Consider the following 22,434-nt stretch of genomic DNA (forward strand, 5'->3'; position numbering starts at 1 on the left):
TTGTTTTTCAACTTATTTAAAATTGCTACCAAACATAAGAAAATGAGATTTTTTTATAGAATTTTTTTTAAAAATTCTATAATCTCATGAGCTTAATCTCATTTTTATCACACATGCAAAGACAAATGCTTTTTTTATTATTATGATAATAATAATAATAACAATAACAACAACAACAACAACAACAACAATAACAACAATAATAATAATAAATGCTTTTGGTGTAATGTATTGTAGTTTTATTTTTCTTTAAAAGTAGTAAAGTCGTGTGGGTTCAATTAACTCGGTTAGTAAAGTTTTTTTTAGTTGAATAAAGGATCCAAAATTGAATCCCACATACCAGAACAAAGAAATTATTAGTTTCTTGATTTGATAATAAAGAATAATCATCATATAGTGAACATCTTGAGTTCAAATTCTATTGTATCTAAACAAATCTAATATAGTATTTTATCGTCGAACAAGAGACACAAGATCGAATCTCACATATATAAAAAAACGGTGACCATAAGTTGCTTAGTACGGTTTATTTTAATGAACTTATTGGTATTTTGAGTTTTTTTACCCTATAATAAAAAGTAATTATCACGGAACAAATAACATACTTCTTTATTTTTATTTTAAAAGATGTTTAGATGTCTTGTTGTGAATGTTGGAGTTTGCGTTTTGTATTGCATTTGTTTATTCTGCGATTATAGAGATCAAGCATTAAAAAAACCAGATGAGTAGCACATGGTTGGAGAATGGAGTGGGTAGCTAATCTCTTCTGAGTTGTATTTTTTATTCTATGACTAGAGAAGATGAGGCATAGGAACTAGATAAAGTAGCACATGGTTGGAATGTGCAACTGCAACGTGTCTCATGTTGTGTACATCTTAAGGAGATTGGTGCGTGGAGAGCCCCCAAATATTTTGTAAAAATATAATTAAATTATAAAAAAATCTCATACGATTAAATGAATAGAAGCTAGATTGTAAAAAAGCTCCCCAATATTGAATAGGATTTTATTTTGGGATGATTGTATGCATATACATAAATGAATAGCCCTTAATTTGGATGGGAAAGGGAAGGTAAATGTATCTTTCTTTATTTCCAAAGTTCCAGCCTCTTCCTCCAAGCTTCTTTCATCGAATGGAATGTGATTCTAAAAGGCTAAAAGATCCATTTCCTAACAACAATAATAGGGTAAGATGCCAAAATTATACAAGACTCCAAGACTTGAACCCTAAACTTGAATTGTGGTGTAGATGGTGATACATTTATTAGATTTAATAATGTTTAAATCCATAAAGAGTTCTTTGTGATCAACATTTTGCATCTACTTAAACAAATGAGAATGATCAAAATATCCATTTTTTCCTCTTAAAAACTAGAAGTTATTTCAACTTATCAAACATTTACATATTTTAAAAACATTTAATTCTCAAAACTAAATTATGGTGATTGTCATCGCGCATGAAATATATACTTTTTTTTGTAAAAAATTAAGCAAAAGTAAAAAAATACTACCTAAAACAACAATTTGGAGGGCACATAGATTGAGAGAAGTAAGTAATTAGTAGTTTTAGCATATTTTTCTATGGGTATAGATTATGAGATAGAGCTTAAACTAACTTCTCAATAAGAATCAATGATTTCGGATAAACTTCATTCTAGAGGGAAAATAATAGGATGGATGCCTAGATGGCAAATCTAAATGCAGTAAAAATGATGTTTTCTTATCAAAACATTGATAAGAAAACATCATTTTACTAGCCTTGAAGTAGGCAAGAAAAATTACTAGATATTCATATTGTGTGGATAGAAAATTGTTTCTTTTACAGTTTAGTTGGGCAGAATTCGAAAGCTCCACTTGGTTTTTTTTTCTTCCCACAAATTTGTGTATTGGACCATTGTTCATGAATGATATATATATTGTTCTTTTTCTTTTTTGATATGAGTCATGAATGATATTTATATATTTCAAGAGGAACAAAGATTGAAAGCAAATTTAAGAAGGCCCATTATAAAAAGCAAGAAAATAAAAAAGAAAAAGAAGAAGAAGAGGCCTATTACAAAAGGAATTTGACTTTCCTAGCCTGTGTCGCATTCTTCGTGGCCCACACCATCCACCTACTTGTTTTAACTACACTTTTGGTACTTACTGTTTTTTTGTGTGGTATTTAATGTTTTTTTTTTTGAAAGGGTTATTTAATGTTTCAAAAGCACATTGTCACCCTTAAATTATTTTATTTCTTCAAATGGGTCTTGGTGTCATTTTTGTTAATAGTCTCACTAATAAATACCAATGGGTGCTAAATCAATAAGACACATCACTTTGTTTGATAGCGAAGAGAAAGGGAAAAATTAACCTACTCTACTAGTAATTGGTAAACCCATTTAACTTAAATATTTAATTAGGATTAAACCATTGAAATTAATGGTCAAGGTTTGAGTGGAAACCATACCCACAAAAAAAGGTGTGAGTACTGTAGAATGTCCCTTATTTTTAAAACAAATGGATAATTTAGAAAGTTTGACGCTAAATTGCTAATTTTACTAGGACATAGTTCATCCTACAAGAGTAGCTAATTAATTCTAACGACAAAAGAACTGGGGACAAATGTATTTATTGCACAGTTGGTTGGTCCATGTTCCTGTCCATTTTAAGTTTTAATTGTCTTAAATTTAGTCTTATACTAATTGTTTGATATCACAATAAATCTTTAGGCACAAAAAATTTCACTGAAATTTTCACTTCATTTCTTTTGTGTTGTAATGGGCCAAATTAAGGTAGATCATAGATGATACCCTAGATGAGAGAGTAGTTGAAAATTTTGAAGAAATCTCATTGTCTATAGTAGCTCTTTTGATAATTATATGACACAAATTTTACCGCACTTTACCACAACTTGTGCATGTGTGAAGTGGAGATTGGATAAATTCTTACTAAGTATCGATGGTGGTTCCATGTGTAAGTTATATAATCTAATTACAAATTGACAAATGTAAAACTTGTGGCAAAGTGTGTGACCAGGTCTGTGTCTATAGAAGAATTGTGTAGTGTAAGATTACCGAAGCTAATCCCAGTGCATTTTAGACTAGTCACCTCCTCTAAAAGAAAACAGAAAGGGGCAACTATATTTGGAAAAAGAAAAAAAGAAAAAAAAACATCTTTTGAGGAGCTTTAGGTGAAAGCAACACTTGATTTTAATGGACCTTTATACAGGGTCTCCTGTGTTTTAAATGTCATATTGTAAACATAAATAGTTAATAGCACAGGTTACTAAGAGCATTTTTAGCAGATTTTTCAAATTTTTGTACAATTTAGAAAATAAACAGTGACATTTAGCTTTTACCTACCTACTTTTTCAAATACACTTTTCAATAGATTCTCTATCATTCTCTCCATCTCATTCAAATATTATTTTTTCATTCATTCTTTATTCTTTTTTTTATCATTATTTATTCTTCCTATATTCATTTCTAATAATTATATTTTCAATGAAAAGTGTTATATCCACAATATTTTTCGCAATATTTTCACAAGAATTACATCAAAATCTTATGTGGAAAGTTGTTACTATTTCTAATTTAAACTCACCATTGAAATTATTTTTTTACTCACCAATATTAGCTAATAACAATCTATTACTTAAAATTTATTGTGAAAATATTGTGGTAACATTTCTTAATTGTCATTTCTTATTTTTTATATTTTTTTTCCTTCCTTAATTTCATCCATACGTGTTTTTTTTTTCCTCTTGGTTTTTTCTCCACCACACACGTATCCCACTCCTATCTCTATATACTTGTCTTTTCTTTTTCTAGTTCATTCCGGACTCTCTCTTTCATTCTCTAGCTCTCTTTTTTTTTTTTTTTTAATTTATTTATTTCTACTTGATTCTAGAATACTCTCTAGCATGATCTTTTGACTTCTATTTCTACTTCTATTTTCTTTCCTCTTCAGTTCACTTCACACACACAGCCGACATGGCCTTTGTCTATCTTTCTTTCTTTCTTTTTTTTCTTTTTTTTTTTTTCACTTTGTTGTTACAATGGAGCTTAGATAGGTTTTCATGCTCTTGATTTGTTGTTTTTGTTTTGATTTTATATTTGTTGTTCTAATTAAATTTGTATTTTTTCCTGTTCTTGAACTGTTGTACGTGTGTTTTGATTGTGTTATCGTTTGAGAGAGAGACAAATGAACAAAGAAGAGAGGATGAAAGAGAAAGAATATTTTTTTTTATTCAACCGGGTATTTTTTTAAGATAAAATAATGGTTTGGAGTTGCTACAGTAGCAACTTCAAAAAAAAAATTTGGAAAAAAAATTTTGGAAAAGTTTTGGGTTTAGACATGCAGTTGGAGCGTGAATAGTGAGATTTTTTTCTCCAAAAAATAGAGATAGAGCATCTTTTGGAGATGCTCTAAAAAAACATAATGTCAAATTGTAAACAGAAACAGTCACATGTTAAATTAACTTTGTTTACTCATAATGGGCTATAAGGATACAAATCAAATATTATGTCTACACAGCTACAGATTGAACAGAGTTGAGAATATGGTTTTACTTGTTCTTATCCAAGCCCACCATATACATCATTTTGTTATTGATCATTAACAATTTGTCACCTCAATAATTATGAAATATTGTGAAAATTAGCAGAGTTATGGAACATAATTATCATAGTTCACTGGCACTGCACATGACAACCACAAAGCAGAGTGCGCTAGCGTGCATTTTATCAGGTTTCGCTGTAATCCATGGATTGCATGTTAGACATATAGATGCAACATCTTCAACAGATGGCTTATGCACAGGGAATAAAATAAATTAAAGTTGGAAAAGATCCAGAGATAAAAGCTATACAAAATATTCTGACCCACAACCGGCAGGTAGCAGCAAACTAATCGAATTTGTATTTTGGGGGTGGGGGGGAATAAAAAAGATCATAAGATCTGCATCCACGCTTAGTGATGGTGCATGTGCAGTACCGGGTATTCTGCTGTCAAAATTGTGTGAATCCCATCTATATGGGATCTATACAATAAATAGCCCGACATGATTATCTGATTCAATACACAGTCTCCTCATTCCCAATCATTCTTTGGTTCTTTTCCTACACTAGGATTGGAGAGGGAAGAGCACCCAAAAGTGAGCATGAAAAGGCTCATCACAAGGGAGAATTATCTTCTGCATCATTCACTGTTGGTGGGGACTACAAACCCGTGGACCCCACATGTTGATTGCTTCAACCATTACATAAGATACAACTTCCATCCGATTCTAACAAGGTCACACACTTTGCCACAATTTGCAAATTTGTCAACTTGTAATTGAATTACATCACTTACGCATGGGACCACTACTGGTACTTGGTGAAAAGTAATCCAATCATCACTCGACACATGTATAAGTTGTAACAAAGTGTGTGACAAAGTATGTGTCCCTAGACTTTTTTGACCTTCATTATAAGATCTACAGGCAACTAATGGGTGCATGACAATACTCTCTTTAGTATGATCCTACAAGTACCTATCGCTTTTGCTTGAACTTGATCTTCGAAGAATGGAGAACACAAACATAACAGTGACGAACAACATCCAACTGGTGCTAAAGGAACTACTCCTCATCATCACCAGAGTAGAAGTCCTGTTGGCCCCTGGTGCCATCCACACTGTCACGCCCCTCTTCACGACAAACCAAACTATCATCTGGATCATCAAATGATTCACGGTCTGGAAGGAAGTATCCATCTTCTACAGGCTTGTAGTCCTTTCCTCTCCAAACCACAATCTGCTCCTTCTCAAATGTAACCAGGATACAAGGCACCATGTCCTGCATCAACATTGGAAAAAAATCTGACAGCTAAATAACTCAAGAGACTAAAATTTAAAACGCCAACCAAGTTATGAAACACAAAAGGAGAGTCCCATCTTGCCCATATTTTTCAGCTGCTGTATAACCATCACAAGACATTGCGAAAATAATTGCTGCAAGAAGAGAAACCCTAGGAAGTAAAAAGTGCCCAAATTTTTCTTAATGACAACCAACTAGGTGGATGTCCAACAGCAAGCTCCATATACAAAAAAGATATTGAGAAAATTAAGCATACATTTCAACTTTAAAAAAAGAAAAAGAAGAAAAAGATATTGGTCATTTGGTCACTAGTTGTTTCACAGAGAATGTAGATTTAACAGACAATACGAGCTTATCTTCAGTAAGGAATTCAATGTTCATCCAAATTTCGAAAAAAGAAAAAGAAAAAAGAAAAAACTTATTTTCTCGCAATTAACATATAGGGAAGCTTTTTGGTGGGTAACAAATGAATAAGAAAGCTCCTAACAAAAAAAGAGGGACAATCACATATTCAATGGTGCGCAGACAGCTGTTATTGAGTTGAAATCAGTTTCCTAAGATCATTGTATCAGTGAGCCACTGGCTTAGGCAATCTGCAATCTACTTCATTTTTAGGATTTTGTTGCTTATTTAATCATTTGATTGCATTTCTATAAAGGAATGCAGCACACAGTTTGTGTATTCTATTCCTGTGCATCTAATAAACTTTTATGGACCTATAAAAACAGATCAAATAAATGTATTTGTCATATTAGTAAATATAGGAAACCTCATGCAGAAAAATTTAAAATTCCAGTCTTTTACCCTGAGTTTGCAGCCTATTTTCTTGTAATCACTCTTCTCAAGACCCTTGCAGTCTATCCGAACCAGTTCACAGGAGAGGAAAGCATCTCTGACCATGGGCACCAGACTACCATAATAACCATTCTTGGCTGCAGTTGGAGCTTCTGAGTTAGTGAACAACAAACATACGCCTATTGTTGTAAACTACAAAACTAAAAAAAGTCTTACGTAGCATATACCAAGTTTAGTTAAAGGGGGAACAGCTAGTCCTCTCTTTCTCATTTCCTTTGTCTCCTCAATGCTTAGGCCATCAATTGTAGTCTTGATCAGCCTGGGATATACAGGCTCGTGGGGTCTCCACAGCATCAATGGAATCACAGGCCTTTTCTTGGGATGATAGTACCTGCCTCTATATAATACAAGTAGGCCACCATGTCTGTGGATGATCTTTCCAAATGTTTTATCCTGAAAGTAGCACATCAAACTTGAATATAACACTTCTACCAAAGATGAGATGAAACTTCATGGCCATTTAGAGATATAAAATTCCTTTTGTAATGAGGAGATATCCTGATGTAAACGTTACTCCACCTACATTAGGTACTGCAAACTAAAGTGCAACAGATTCATAAAAAGCTAAACTTCAATGTTATTACTTTTTTAGGCAAGATACCTCATGCTAAAGAAAAGGAAGAGCTTCTACATTAGAAGAAATCACAATACCTCGAGCTGAGTGCACACATTTTTCATGTCCACAGTGGGAACACCTAAACATTTTATCCTCACTGCTTCGGCATGTTTCCAATTATTATGGATATCATTCAGCATATTGTGGGTTAAACCATCTCTTCCTACAAAAAAGACACAGATACTAAGTCAGAAGCGGTGAATAAGAAAAGGAAATATAGGGGAAAGAAACTGTTTCTTTTGTTTAGTAAAATGGGTCAGATTTGAAGCCTTCGTAATCCTTTCATCCTAGAAGTGCATTTCAATTAGACATCTAACGCAGGTTACTCCAAGAAAAACTTGGCAAGACGCAAGGGCAGAACTAGAGGAAGTCTGACTTGCTGTTAGAAAATGAGGCATCTGAACGGCTGCCTTTCAATAAAAAATTTCGAGAAGTGATTTACAGTTCTAATTATTTGGTAAAATGGTCATCTCTTTGATCTGTCATACTAGTATTTCAAATTTAAAAATGACCAAAGATCAATGATGTTTTTTAATTTTTTTTTTTTATATACTACATGGTAGGCACTCACTCACTAGATAAGCTATGTTTCAGTTTCAATGCACACTAAAAGATTCCCCTAAGGATCCATTCCTATTTAGTGGCTTCAGTAAGACACTGCCATATCAATGGCAAAGAACACCAAAAGAATAGAGAAAGAAAATTTGGCCAGAACTGCATCCTTGTCCTTCGATAAATTTGAAGGTAATTAGCCTCAAAAAAATTATGTGTTTAGTCTTTTTCCCATAATCTTCTTTCAAGCTCTTTCAAGTTAAAATAAAATCTTGACAGATGCTTTTTTTTTTTTTTTTGCTTACTCTTGATAGATGTACTTCCCTAAGCGTAAGAAGACAAAGAATAAAAACGAATAATATTCTACTGAAATTAGGAAAATTACGCTATTAGAATATGGATTTCACACTTATCTCTTTTATTGCTAACAAATTAAAAGAAACAATAATGTGGTCGGAAAACCAGAAAAAGCTGATTGTAAAACATGACAATCCTTTCAAAAGCAATTTTTTGTTAGGCATATTACTCATTTAAAGTAGAATACTCATTCCTGCAGTTTGATACAAAAATATAATTGTCCTAAACCTTAATCTTTTTACTCTGCAAATAACTAGTTATTCTGGTTCCTTCTCTTTTGAACCAGGACTTTCAATTCGGAAACAAAAATCTTCAAAAAGCTAAAGCAAAATCCTAATCAGAATATCTAATTGTAACATAATCTAAATCTGTTCCACTTGGAATCAGCTTATTTGGGTTTTTGCCGAAAGTACTTGAAAAGGTGAGTTTCTAAAAAGCTATACATAAACGAAATAAGCCTAAAAAAACCACTCAAACTCCCAAAAACCACAAAGCCAGATTAATTTTTTGAGAAGTAAAACCAAAAACCAAGATTAATGGAAACAAAAGGAGAAATACCCACATGCCCAAATAAACTAAAATCTTAAAAAACCAAACACCCAATGCCCAAAATGATCAAATCAATAAGAAAATCAACACTTTGTACCGAGATTGATTTGCCTCTTGGTCTTGTGTCTCTGACACTTATCAACCAGAATCTTCCTCTCAGACTCAGTGAGTGGCATTCCCTGAACTCTCTCTCTCATCATCTTCCTCTTCTCCTCCAGCTTCGGGTCCTCCGCCGCCTCCAGTGTCAGGGCCTTGGGGTCCACAGCCGGGGCGCACACGCCGGTCCATTGGCGGTCGAGGCGGCCCGGCCCGAACGGCGAGTACTTGGGCTCCCGGAGCCCAATTGGCCTCACGTTTGGGCTGCTGTCCGTGTAACTGTACCGGAAATCGAATGGCAATTCGGAGCGTATCGGCTTCAGGCCGGTCCGATCGAGCGAGGAAGGCGGACGGTACTGGGGTTTCACCTTTTTCTTGGGGATAGGGTTTGGGGTTTGGGGTTTTGGGGAAAGGGAAGTTGGGGGTTTGAAGGAGTAGCGGCTGTGGAGTTTTGAGGAAGTGGAGGTGGTGGAGAGGAGGCGCGTGAGGAGCGTGAGGTGGAGTGAGAGTGGTGGTGGTGGTTGTTTTTGGCGGGAGAGGCGGATTATTAGGGACATTTCTTTTAGGGTTTTAACAGGGTTTTACACTTCCAACACTTTTTTACACCTCGTCTGGGTTTTTGAGTTATTGGTCTTTTGCTGTTGTGAGTTTGTGTTGTGTGACAAACGTTGGGTTTTTTTTTTTGAAACTTAGGGCCTTTTATAATAAATAGTTTTGGGTTGCAGAAAATTGGGTTGGCTTCCAAATTCAGCAACTGAGGCGGCATCATTTTGTAATAGTATTCATTTTTAGGCTTTCAAAGTTTGTATGGAATTCAGTTTTGACAAATTATCTACAAAGTCTTGACTTAAGTCTGTTTGGGATTTGTTTATTTTGTTAAAATTGAAATTTTTTTTTACTGAAAATACTATAAATAAAGATAAAAGTTAGTTGCAATAGTACAGTGAAACATATGAATAGTACCAAAAAGTGTAATGAAATCTAAGAATAATAACAAAAATAAACTGAATAGTAAAATAAGCTAACTTTTTAATTTGGAGCCAAATACACACTTAAACGACCAATTTTAGATTATTATCTTGATTTATAGAATGGTCATGTTAACAGATGCTCTTAGGGTTTTTTTTTTTTTTTTTTTTTGGAGGGAATTTTAACTTATGATGTCCACTCATGATAATAGCTATTTATCATCAGAACCTTATATCTCTTATTCAATTATTAGATCTCTTAGGGCAATTGTTAATAAACTATAATAGGAAAGTTTTGATACCATTTTTATGAAAAATATAAAAAAATATTAATAACATTTATTATTTTATCATTATCCCAATAAATTGTTTCTAAAAAAAAGTTCCTAAACTAAAGGAATTGGTTAACGTTTCCCTTTATTGAAAGGTATTTAGGTAAATAAGAAGCATGGATACATTTAAACCTTTGATAATGTGTCCTCAATGTGTTGGAAGGAAAGAGAGGAAAGGTAAGATCATGTGCTTAAAACTGATTGGTGACTATAATTTACCAATAAAAAATTATTTAATTAAAAGTTCCAATTTTGAAAAAAAAATTCCAATTATTATTATATATTTTGAAAAAAATAAAATAAACACAAAATGTTCCTATAAATAAATAAAATACATCTACTAATTTTAACTAATTAATTGATTGTCGAATTTCTATCATGTCAAGTCCTAATTTTTTAAACATTGTTGTGTAGTTGTGTTGTGTCATGTCTATGTCCATATATTTCTTAGGTATATAAATTTTATTAAGTCTATAGATAAGAGAAATTTAGAGAAATTTCACATATTCCAATTTTTCTTCGTGTTGGTTATGGATTCAAATGAGGTGAATTATATAACTTTATGTGATAGAATTTTTGAAATCTTATGTGAAAGTTTGGGTGTATATAGCTGAACTGTTTAGACTCTTTCAGTTTACATTGGGGCAGCTATCCTACTTAAACATTGTCATAAAGATAATTCAATATAGAAAAAATATAGTTTTTTTTTAAATTATAAAATACTCTAAAATAAATTTATAGACATCGGCTAGTTTTCAAATAAAACTCAACTATTCTCCTTGTGTTGTGGTTTCTTCTTTCTTCTCAAGCAAGTCCTCCTTTAAATTTGAAACTAATATTTTGAGGTTGTTTAAAAGTTCATGTGGGGGAGATGGGCTTAGGAGTGTACATTTATGTGTATAATGGGCCGGAGGCCCAAGCCGAGGACATTAAGTGGTTCAAGGATGAGCAAACATCTTACTAAGGGTCTATGTTAATTTACAAAGAATCAAGATTTGATCGTGATCATCCCAGAAGTTGGTTCGAAGAGGAATGTCTCCTCGGATCAGCTAGGCTGAGGTCGGAATGAGTTATCTGCCATCCAGAGACAATGTCTCATGAGACACTATTGATAAGGATGTGCAACACAGGGTTATAGGACAAAGAAAAACCATAAAATATTTAAAGGAAAAGCTGTTGCCTCTGCATTAAATGCTCTGCAACTAACTTTCTAGCCGCATTAATGAGGAAGTGATGCCTGAGTAGCAAGACTCAGCCTTATAGCTATTATCAGAAGCTTCAAGAAGGGGCTGATGAGACAAGTATCTTGCCCGGCAATCTGATCCATACGTGGAGGTTAGAGAAAGGAGAAAGGGAAGTATAAAAGGAAGAGGAAAACCCTAAGATGAGGGGAGGAGAAAGAGAAATATAAGATAAAGTATCCTCGGCTTGAGTCCAAAGACAATTTTCGTTGCACAAATTATTTCATTTGAGTCATATTGTGATCTAGTCCATTGTCTTTGTCATCAAAACTCACTAAAATCTAGATATCTAACTCATTCTTTACAAATTCATTGTATTGGGTTTTTTGGGCCTAGTCCTTTTCTCTTTTTGGGCTTAGGTGCAAATTGTGTCTTTACAATTTAGATCCGTAAAAAATTAATATTAAATCAAAGAACATGAGGTGAATTATTTAAAATACCGCCATACCAAATTACCAATGCCAATCATCTCACATATCTCAAATTAGTAGGTTCCACTCAAAAGAAGCTAAATATCACGATTAGAGTCTTTATTTAAGAAATAAAATTTGGCAATGCAACAAATGGGGGAATATATGGTTACAATATATTTATGATGTCTAAAATCTCAACTGTGAGTGGTTATGGGCCACCTTAACCTTCTCATATCAATTGCCATATATATTATGACATCGACTACATCACAGGAGAACCTGTTATCTTTCCTTTTTATGTTTCCTAACTAAAGCCCTGAGTAATCGGAGCTGAAAATGTCAAATTCAAGTTCCTTTGTGAAAACACTACAGAGGACATGCAATGCTATTAATACACCGACTATTCTAAAATCATGCCGTTTAGCACACCATTTTTCATAACTGTTTTATGGAATAAATTGTGATCGGTTATCTGTTTACTTTTATATGGAATCATAACTAATTTTCAATTACTCACAGCATACCACGTTAAAGTTGTAGCATAGAAGGGTATGATCTTAGATTTTTTCTTAATACACAGCATCCTGAATGAGATTATACAAAGCTAATATTATAAACATGTTCAAAGAAAAAGGTTTCCACGCTAGCGCTCTTTGTTCTCTCTTATTCTTGATAGGTCTTGTTGGTGTAATTGGAGATGAGCAAAAGGTGTGAATTCTTTGTCCGTATCCATATTATCTAACAACTCTCTCTCTCAATGATCATGTTAAGTTTGTACAGAAATTTTACATCGTTTACTTGGGAGATCATCCAGTGGACAAAGACCATGCAACTCAAACACACAATCATCTCCTCTCCTCCGTAAAAGGAAGGTAGGTTGGCTCTTTTGTAAATAAACAACTTTTTCTATAACATTTTTTCTAACTAGTAAGTTACTTGTGTGATGCACGGATAATATTGTAATATTTTATGTAAAATGATTTAGAAGAATGTTGTATTTATTTTATAGCATAATTGTTATAAAACTTTATTAGTAATGAGTTAATCATAAAAAACAACAATTATAAATTGCACACACATATTTATTATAAATATTCAATTGTAGTAATGAGAAAAAGAAAAAACAACTTTGGAGGAATATTATAGAATAAAAGTTGATATAGAATGTGTCTTTTTCTTTCTCCTTAATTCTAAAACAAAATACACACCTCAAACACCCACAATCAATCACACCATTTACAAAACCCACAAATCTACAACGTCCAACCTTAACATCAAAATCGTGATTGCAGTTGTCACTCAATATAAAATGTAAATTTCCCTTTATTGGTTGTAGCCAATTCATATTTGTTAGGATTAGATGAAACAACAATGTTAGAGCTAGGTAGGTGTCATTAAAAGATTAAAGGTAAATGACATCATTTTTGGTCTGTGTGTATTTGACATGGGATGGTATGAAAGACTATAAGTGGATATATATAAAGGGGTAGAATTGCAAGAGGTGAAAATTGTGAATTAAAATACAAAGAGTTTTGTGTGTATGTGTGAGGGAAGAAAAGTCTTAAAATATCAAATCAAATGAAATAAAAAAGTTAATATTTAATTTGTTCTTATATCTGATGTGGCACTTGAGAATATTTCAATTAATTTCGCATAAAAAACACCACTTGACAAAACTTTATACTTTTCTACATGAGGTCACTGCTTATATATATATTGATTTTTTAAGGTAATAACTTGTAATTGCAACAATATTACCTTCCCATTATTCCATTTGCAATTGATCCTACTTTTACTAAACACCAATTACAAAATGTTAGTTATTATGAAAAAAGTTATAAAACTTTTTTATGTTCTTGGACTTAGAATTAATGAACATATATACATGTACTTCTTAGGCATATATATGCAGTTTAAACAACCAAAAGGTTTCTTGACTTGATAACATATATGCATGGAACAGCGAAGATGATGTTAAGGAGTCCAAGGTCCATAGCTATCATTACAACTTCAATGCTTTTGCCGCAAAATTATCTGGAGATGAAGCCCAAAAGTTGGCAAGTACGTGAAGCTATTGTTATAATTATTTGGATTCAATTATTTATATGATAAATTGATTTATAGTAACTTAGTTTTTTTGTTGTGAATTATACAGGTATGGACCAGGTTTTATATGTTATCCCGAATCAGTATCACAAACTGGATACTACAAGATCATGGGACTTCGTCGGGTTACCTCAAATTGCACAAAGAAATTTAGTAACAGAAAGAGACATAGTTGTCGGTCTACTTGATTCAGGTTCTTGGATTTTGTTTTTAATTCAATTTTGTGGTTTTAGTTTTGTATTTAATTTAAAAAAAGAAAAGAAAAAGTTTAGCTCAAAACTGGTTTATAATTATCTTCTTCTATTTTATTACATGGCAATCAAAGAGATCATTTATATATAATTAAATTACACATAGATAATTTTATAAATGGTCACGTAGTGCATTAGAAAAAATAACTCTAAATTGATTTGAAGTTAAATTTTATCATAAAAAATAAAATATAAATTAAACTGATGCAATTGGTATACAACTAACAGGAATTACTCCACAATCTAAAAGTTTTAAGGATGATGGGTTTGGTCCTCCGCCCAAAAAATGGAACGGATCTTGTGGCCACTTTGCAAATTTCTCCGGATGCAACAAGTAAAATCCTGTCCTTATTCTTTTGATGTACTTTTTTTTTCCAGTATATTTTTTTATGCACCTGGCAATATGAAACTCACTCTCTTCATTTTTTTCCTAAAACATAGTTCCTTCATAAAAAAATAAAATTAAAAAGATCCTTACAAAATAGAACATATGTCCCACATATATGTACTTTTTAGAATATTTGTAGAATGCAAATAATCTTATGACTTAATGACATCTGTCTCTTTCTTGTGGGGTTTATAAACTAATTAGTTTTGGAGGTCGAAATGTCGAATCCCTCATTTACACAGACATTGAAATTTTTTTGGTAACATAATAATAGAATCCAATTCCAAAACAAATTCTAAGAAATTTGAGAACTCCTTTTCAAGTAAATTTCAATGATGAAATAGGGCCTCGGTTTCTTGAAATGCAAGAAAAACAAGATTTAAATTTCGTATGGCAATAACTGTTTTGCAAAATTAATCTATATAATAATATTTAAGTGTTGAAGCGTAGTATTTATTATTGTTACACTTCTGTTGAGCCACATTAGCATAGTATTTTGGTTCATTTTGGTTAATTTAAATGGTAAGATTTATTAGTAAATAACTAAATGAGTTAGTTTTATTATTTTGTCCAAATCTATTAGTACATCAAGACATTTAAGCATTTTTCCAAATTAATATTAATAAAAAAATAAGATCATTTAAATAATGCATCTTATGAATATTTTCATTTAAAATTTTAATGTAAAAGAACATTTAAACAATATCCTTTACTTACTAAATAGTTTACAAAGTCACATGATTGGTTAGTTTCACATCAACAATATAATAAACAAATTTGTAATTATTTTTTAGCGATATTGTAGTTAGTAAAAATTGTATTACATATAAGTCTTATAAATTTATATAATACCTAAAGGCTGAAATGTAGCATTTTTAATTGCTATTCTCATTTTTGAACCATATCAACATAACATTTCGATTAACTTTGGTTGATTTGATCCAATTGGTCCGCTTGAGTACAATTTGGTCTAATTTAGTCCGCTTTGGTCCAATTTTGTCCATTGTGGTTCTATTCAGCACACTTCGGTCCATACGGTCCACTTCAGTCCATTTCGGTTCCATTTGGTTCATTTAAGTCCACTTTGATCCATTTGGCCCACTTTAATCCATTTGGTTTATTTCGGACTAATTGAACCATAAATTAATTCTTTTTGTAGGTTACCTTTTCAGTTTTTGGTTCAAATTCTTTTTTTTTTTTAATTTTTGGGTTGAAAGTATGAAATTCTTTCCTATTCGGGCCAAGCGCTTTAGCTTTAGCCTAAAAAATACAAACAAAATAAACATTAGAAATTAAAGATATGAGTTCTAAAAGAGTAATAAAAATGAATATTACCTTAAAATGATAAATACATTTTTCATATATATATATATATATATATATATATATATATATATATCACTAAAAATAGAAAATACTTTTGAATAACACATACATTATTTAAACTACAAATTTTATATTATATTTTCTCACGCATTTCGTGAATTTGCAACCAATCGAGAATAATTTGTGGCAACATCCTATGACACACATTTTATGCATCATCAATTTCAATTTTAAGTATCTCAAGGGATGGTGTGTGTGTATATATATATAATTTATCACTATTTCATCGACCCTTAAACTTACTTTTAGCGTCAATATTTTGTCCCCCCAGTATACATATTTTGTTAGCTTTTAACAATTAGGTTTTTATGAAAATCGGTTAAGAAATGATCTTATCTCTCTCTCTCTCTCTCTCTCTCTCTTAGGCCAACATCTATAATTTCTAAAATGAATTTGGATCAACAGAGAAACTTTCTTTTGTGATAAACAAACATGCAAAACTGATGAAGCATTAAATCTTGCCATTCAGGTCATTCTCAATTGTTAACGTCCATCTACTTTTTTAAACATGGAAAACGATATCACATTTCTTGAAAAGATTTCATTTTCAATAATAATAATAACAATAAATCAATAAAAATTTTGCAAGTGCATACCAAACCATGAACCATTTTTTCCCCGTATGTTCAAGATGAAAAATGATTAGTGAAAAAAAAAAAAAAAAAAAAACCAAATTAGGCCTTCTTCAATATTGACAAATCACCTTTATTATGAATGTACGGTAAATTGTGTCAAGTTTTAGTGAATCTCAAATATATAAATAAAAATAGACTAGCTGACCCATCTCAATTGTAATAAATCACCTTTATTATTTTTTGGCAACTTTGTCCCCAAAAAAGGACTCCAACTTAAGATATCTTTAAGTTGAATCGATAATTAGTCTAGCGCTAGTAATATATTTTGTTATGTCTCATATCAATGGTTCGAATGTTGTCTCTTACTTTCTTCTCCCACTATACCAATTCGCCTCTTATTGAATGTTGCTGTGATTTCTAAAAACTACAAAAAGTAAAATTTTGTAGTTCCTATAAATTAAAGTTCAAGGAAGCTCTCTTTAAGTAGACCCCAGTAAATATCAAACTCAAACTTACAGTAATTTTCATGACCTGTGTTCTTTCTCTGGCAACCTTGAAGCAAGCTCATAGGAGCCAAATACTTCAAGCTTGATGGAGTCCCCGATCCGGCAGACATCTTATCTCCAGTAGATATCTCAGGCCATGGGACCCACACATCGTCAACCTTAGCCGGAAACGTTGTTCCAAATGCAAGCCTCTATGGGCTGGCCAATGGTACAGCACGTGGTGCAGTGCCTTCGGCTAGGGTAGCCATGTACAAGGTCTGTTGGGTCAGCTCTGGGTGCTCGGATATGGATATACTTGCTGCTTTTGATGCTGCTGCGCACGATGGTGTGGATGTTATATCAATTTCTATTGGAGGGGGGTTTGAAAATTACACGACTGGCTCTATATCAATCGGTGCATTTCATGCCATGAAGAAGGGTATTATCACTGTGGCATCTGCAGGAAATAATGGACCATCTGTATCATCTGTGTCGAATCATGCACCTTGGATCCTAACCGTGGCAGCTAGTGGCATTGATAGGGATTTTAGGAACGATGTTCATTTGGGAAATGGAAGGAACATCACGGTAAGTAATTACTATTTTTTCATAAAGCTGTTAATAATAATATTTTGTTTCTTTAATTTACATGTTATTTTAAATTAATCATGTATTGCATAGACAAACTATTGGTAAGTAATATATTTAGAGTACGAGAAAGTTTCGCTCTAAACTAGTTTGAGAGAAACTTTCAAACTCTCACTAAAAAATTAACTTAACTACATATTTTGAAAATTTAATCATTAGATTGCATCTTTTTTTATATATTTTAACATGCATGTCAAATTTTATTCAAAGAGGATGTCAATTACTATTCGATACATAAATATATTTTTTATGCATAATTTAAAACTACAAAAATTTCAAATTTAAACATTTGATTGATGATATTACAATTGAAAATTTGTAAATATAAGAGATAAATAAGAAAATATAATCTAACAGTAAATTTGTCAAAGCTCACATCTAATAAAAATATATAAAGGGAGTTTGCAGGATTTTTTTCCAAATTAACTTGAAGAGGAACTTTGTCCTAATAAACCTACCATTACAACAACAAAACCTTAGTTTCAAAATTTTGGGGATACTATAGATCGTCAAAATATTAGCTAGGGTCGGCTATATATATATATATATTTTTTTATCCATTTTATTATATTTGAAGTTATACTTTATGTCGCATTTTTAATTTTGTTTTCATGTCATTTTTTATAACTTATATTAATGTTATTTGTGGTCTTCTTCTATTCTGTTTTTGTTCCCTTAACTTGAAAAATACAAGTTCCATTGTTGAACAAAATTAAATATAATTCATATCTTAAAAAAAAGTCCTTATCTAATAATCTTAATTAACATCAAACCATACAAAGGTAGGCCCTTAAATTTTTTTATTTTTTGTAATAAACTAAACTTGTATGTCAACATATTCTCTCTCTCTCTCTCTCTCTCTCTCGTTATTATTTATCTCATTTAATTCTAACTAACAGTATTTATTTTTGAAATAGCGAATTTTGTTTTTATTTTTTATAATTTTTTTTTGATGAGTTATTTTTTATAATTCAGTAGTTATTATGGAAAATGAGAGATTTGAACCTTAGATATCTTCGTTAGAAATAGGGACAAACCCAGATAAGAGTTGGTGGACATGCCCTCTTCCCTTTATTTATTTATTAAATTTGCCTAGTAATACATAGAAAATTAAAAATGTTCTCCCAAAATGTATATCCCCCCCCTCCTCCCCTTCTTCTAAAAAATTTACAAATTGATCCATGAAACTCCAAAGAAAAACATAAAAAATTCTGTTTCAACCCTTTTGCCCCAACAATAACAAGGAAAACCCTTGGACAAATAAAAAGTACAATGATTTTCATTAAATTTTTTAGTTTATGCTTTGGCCCCCTAAGTTAGAATTCTAGTTCTGTATCTGTACTATTTTATCATCCAACTCCATGCAGGGGTATGGGGTCAGCACATTCAATCCAGGAAAGGTATTATACCCACTTATCAGTGGGGCTGATGCGGCCGGAAGCAATTCAACCAAGGAAGATGCAGCGTAAGTACTTTTCATTTGCTCAAAGAGCAGAAGTGTATAAGTGGAAAATTTCAGATAAAGAATTATATACTTAGAACCTTTTGGTAATGCAACAGGTACTGTACGGAAGGCTCGTTAGACCCTGCCAAGGTTAAGGGAAGGCTTGTTTACTGCAAATTAGATGAGGCTTCGGCTGGTTCTGAATCTGTTGTTAAAGGAATTGGTGGGGTTGGCGCTATAATTGAAAGTGGTCAATTTCTTGATTTTGAAGTTTCCAAAATTTTCATGGCACCCGGAACCATTGTGAATGATACCATAGGCGAATTCGTCAATGAGTATACGAAGTCCACAAAGTAATAATTCTTGGTTTTAAAATATATATATATATATATATATATATATATATATATATAATGCCTTTACCATATGTTGCTGATGACAAATTCAAAATCCTTTACAAAAGAAAAAATGAAAATGATAATCATAGGGAAAAAGTTTTGTTACACTTAGGTCGGTTTCAGATCCGCTTATTTTGGTGAAATTGAAATTTTTTTGCTAAAAGTACTGTAAATAAAGGTAAAAATTAGATGATAGTGAGACCTATAAATAGTATTAAAAGTGCAGTGGGGCCATGAATAGTAGAAAAAATAAGCTGAATAGTAAAATAAGCTGGTTTTTTAATTTTAGAGCCAAACGCTTTTAAAAGCTAACTTATTTTACTATTTATCTTATTACTATTCATAGACTCCACTGCATTATTCACGGGTCTCACTATATTATTTCAACTTACTTTTACATTTATCTATAATACTTTCAGCAAAAAATTTTCAGTTTCAATAAAATAAACAAATCTCAAATAGACCCTTAGAACATAATCCCTAATGAAATTCCTGGCATGTTTGGTTATTTATTTAATAGAGTAGTAATTAAGTAATTGACTTAATTTCTTGTTCAATGTAGAACACCATCAGCAGTGATACACAGGACCCATGAAACAAAAAGAGCACCTGCTCCATTTGTGCCTTTATTTTCATCTCGTGGTCCAAATCCAGGATCATTGCACATTCTCAAGGTATAAGTTTTATTGTTTCATCCAAAAGAATAAATTAAAGACCCTTTATTTTTAGAAAATTCTTAGGTAGTCTCGGAGTATAGCGAAATGGTGTTTCATCCTCTCACATTCATGGTAGACCACATCATGAATTTAATGAACAGACCCTACCTTAAATGTGAGAGAAAAAAACACAATTTTTCATGTTCTACAAGTAAGAATTACTTTTTATCCTTTATACTTGGCTTTGACATAAATGTTTCCGTTTCCTATGTGCCATGGTACAGCCTGACATTGCAGCACCCGGTGTTAACATCTTGGCAGCTTTTACACCTCTGAGGTCGCTCACTGGATTGAAAGGGGACACCCAATTTTCAGATTTTACTCTCTTGTCTGGGACTTCCATGGCATGTCCTCACGTTGCTGGAGTGGCTGCCTATGTAAAGTCATTCCACCCAGCTTGGAGTCCAGCCGCAATCAAATCTGCCATCTTGACCACAGGTAATAATTCAAAAGAATAGGGGTCATTTGGTATGGTAGTTTAAGCAACATTTTTCAATTTTTAAACAATATTACACGTATTTTTACGCATTTTTTCACCTACACTTTCTTTCATAATTATTGAGATGATATGTTGTGATTGGTATTACTAAAAGTAAAATCAATGATGAGATTACGTGAAAATAATGTTGCTCCAATCATAGTTTGCTATGTTAACATTGTGTGAAAGTGATGTTGATTCAATCACAATTTGCCATGGCAATAATTATGAAAAAATTATAATTTGTTGCGTTGTGTCCCTAGCAAATCTGTTTTGTTTTAAGCATAATCCATGGATTTTGCACCATCCACTTAAAAGGAAAAAGAAAAAAACCTTACAAATTGACTTAATAATGTGATTGGTAATGTCACATCAACAACATAATACATAAATTTTTTAATTACTTTTTTGTATTGCATATAAAAATCAATACAACAGCTTATGTTGTAAAATTCGTATACCCCTAACATTACTCTTAAAAAATTGGCTTCTATCAATCTTAAGAATTTTTCAATAATTGCTCATTAATTACTTTCCTCAATGCTTAACATCTTCATGGCTGACACTTCCATGCAATCTTGACCAAGCAAAACCTATGAGCCAGAGGGTGAACGAAGAAGGAGAATTTGCCTTTGGTGCTGGTCAAGTGAACCCAACTGGAGCTGTGAACCCTGGCTTAGTCTATGACATGGATGAAATGAGTTACATCCAATTCTTATGCAGAGAGGGCTACAATGGATCTAATTTACTAGTCCTCGTTGGTCCACAGCCCATAAACTGTTCCAAAATCGTTCCTGGACTTGGCTCTGATGCACTCAACTATCCCACGATGCAACTTAGCTTGAAAAACAAGCAAGGGCCAACAATAGGTGTTTTCCAAAGAAGTGTTACCAATGTTGGTCAAGCCATATCCATCTACAATGCTACCATTATAGCTCCCAAAGGAGTTGAAATCACTGTTGAGCCCATGACTCTCTCCTTCACTAGCGTCTTGCAAAAACGTAGCTTCAAGGTTGTTGTGAAGGCACAACCAACTACATCAATGGTCTTTGCAGGTTCACTTGTATGGAAGAGCTCCCGTCACAGTGTAAGGAGCCCCATTGTCATTTATAATCCACAAGATTGATGATTGATGCTCATATACTAAATAGTTTGAATTACAAGTCTTATAGTACAAACCAGATTTTGTGTAAATCACTCAAGGACAATTATTCGACTTTGATAAAGAGAAGATGGGTTCGGTACGGTCTAACTTGATATGATTTTTTTGAGAAATGCACAAGTTAACTATAAAAATGAGAAGAATCAAGTGCACACATGATCAAGCTATAAATATAAATTATTACAACTTGCTTAATGATTTAAGAACACAAGTACAATGTCACTTGATTACCTAAGAACACAAAAACAAACTTAAACGAACACGCCTAATTAATAATTAGATTACAAGAGCCTGCTCCTAAATTACAGGAGAGTATGGACATCTATACAAGTGTGAATTGATTTGCCTACATCCATGCTCGTATGGACATCCCTTGCTACAAGCATAGACTGATCTCTCTTGATAGAGGTTTGCATTCCAATTTGATGAAGTCTATAGATAAAGAGAAATTTTATATATTACAATTTTTCTTTGTGCTTTGGTGGATTCAAATGAGATGAATGATATAACTTTATGTGATAGAATTTTTGAAATCTTATGTGAAATTTCGGTGTATATAGCTGAACTGTTTAGACTCT

The 22,434-nt window shown here is 32.3% G+C and overlaps 2 protein-coding genes across 2 annotated transcripts; one reads left to right on the plus strand and one right to left on the minus strand.

Moving 5' to 3' along the window:
* Positions 1-4,862: 4,862 nt before the first annotated feature.
* On the minus strand, positions 4,863-9,518 carry LOC142638614 (CRS2-associated factor 1, mitochondrial). The gene is made up of 5 exons (XM_075812660.1): positions 8,867-9,518; positions 7,347-7,474; positions 6,863-7,088; positions 6,645-6,772; positions 4,863-5,819 (listed from the first exon to the last, which is right to left on the minus strand). Exons 1-5 carry the CDS (start codon positions 9,420-9,422, stop codon positions 5,604-5,606), a joined length of 1,254 nt encoding a protein of 417 aa, XP_075668775.1. The 5' UTR covers positions 9,423-9,518; the 3' UTR covers positions 4,863-5,603.
* Positions 9,519-12,407: 2,889 nt separating this feature from the next.
* LOC142637890 (subtilisin-like protease SBT4.14) lies at positions 12,408-21,877 on the plus strand. Its single transcript, XM_075811853.1, has 11 exons — positions 12,408-12,527; positions 12,600-12,691; positions 13,783-13,880; positions 13,975-14,118; positions 14,405-14,510; positions 17,085-17,598; positions 19,026-19,123; positions 19,219-19,455; positions 20,063-20,174; positions 20,441-20,654; positions 21,282-21,877. The coding sequence occupies exons 1-11, from the start codon at positions 12,408-12,410 to the stop codon at positions 21,818-21,820; spliced, it is 2,274 nt and encodes a 757-aa protein (XP_075667968.1). The 3' UTR covers positions 21,821-21,877.
* Positions 21,878-22,434: the final 557 nt, after the last annotated feature.

The sequence above is a fragment of the Castanea sativa genome, chromosome 6 (genome assembly GCF_040712315.1).
Source record: "Castanea sativa cultivar Marrone di Chiusa Pesio chromosome 6, ASM4071231v1".
Taxonomy (NCBI): domain Eukaryota; kingdom Viridiplantae; phylum Streptophyta; class Magnoliopsida; order Fagales; family Fagaceae; genus Castanea; species Castanea sativa.

Bases quoted from the DNA above. Each gene is read 5' to 3' on its own strand.
- LOC142638614 (XM_075812660.1), bottom strand. From the start codon at position 9,422: ATGTCCCTAATAATCCGCCTCTCCCGCCAAAAACAACCACCACCACCA. The intron at 7,089-7,346 runs GTATTGTGATTT...TGCTACTTTCAG, and splicing joins ATGTGTGCACTCAGCTCGAG to GATAAAACATTTGGAAAGAT. The intron at 5,820-6,644 runs GTAAAAGACTGG...ATGTTGATGCAG, and splicing joins AAATAGGCTGCAAACTCAGG to GACATGGTGCCTTGTATCCT.
- LOC142637890 (XM_075811853.1), top strand. From the start codon at position 12,408: ATGAGATTATACAAAGCTAATATTATAAACATGTTCAAAGAAAAAGGT. The intron at 14,119-14,404 runs GTTCTTGGATTT...TACAACTAACAG, and splicing joins TGTCGGTCTACTTGATTCAG to GAATTACTCCACAATCTAAA. The intron at 19,456-20,062 runs GTAATAATTCTT...TGTTCAATGTAG, and splicing joins GAGTATACGAAGTCCACAAA to AACACCATCAGCAGTGATAC.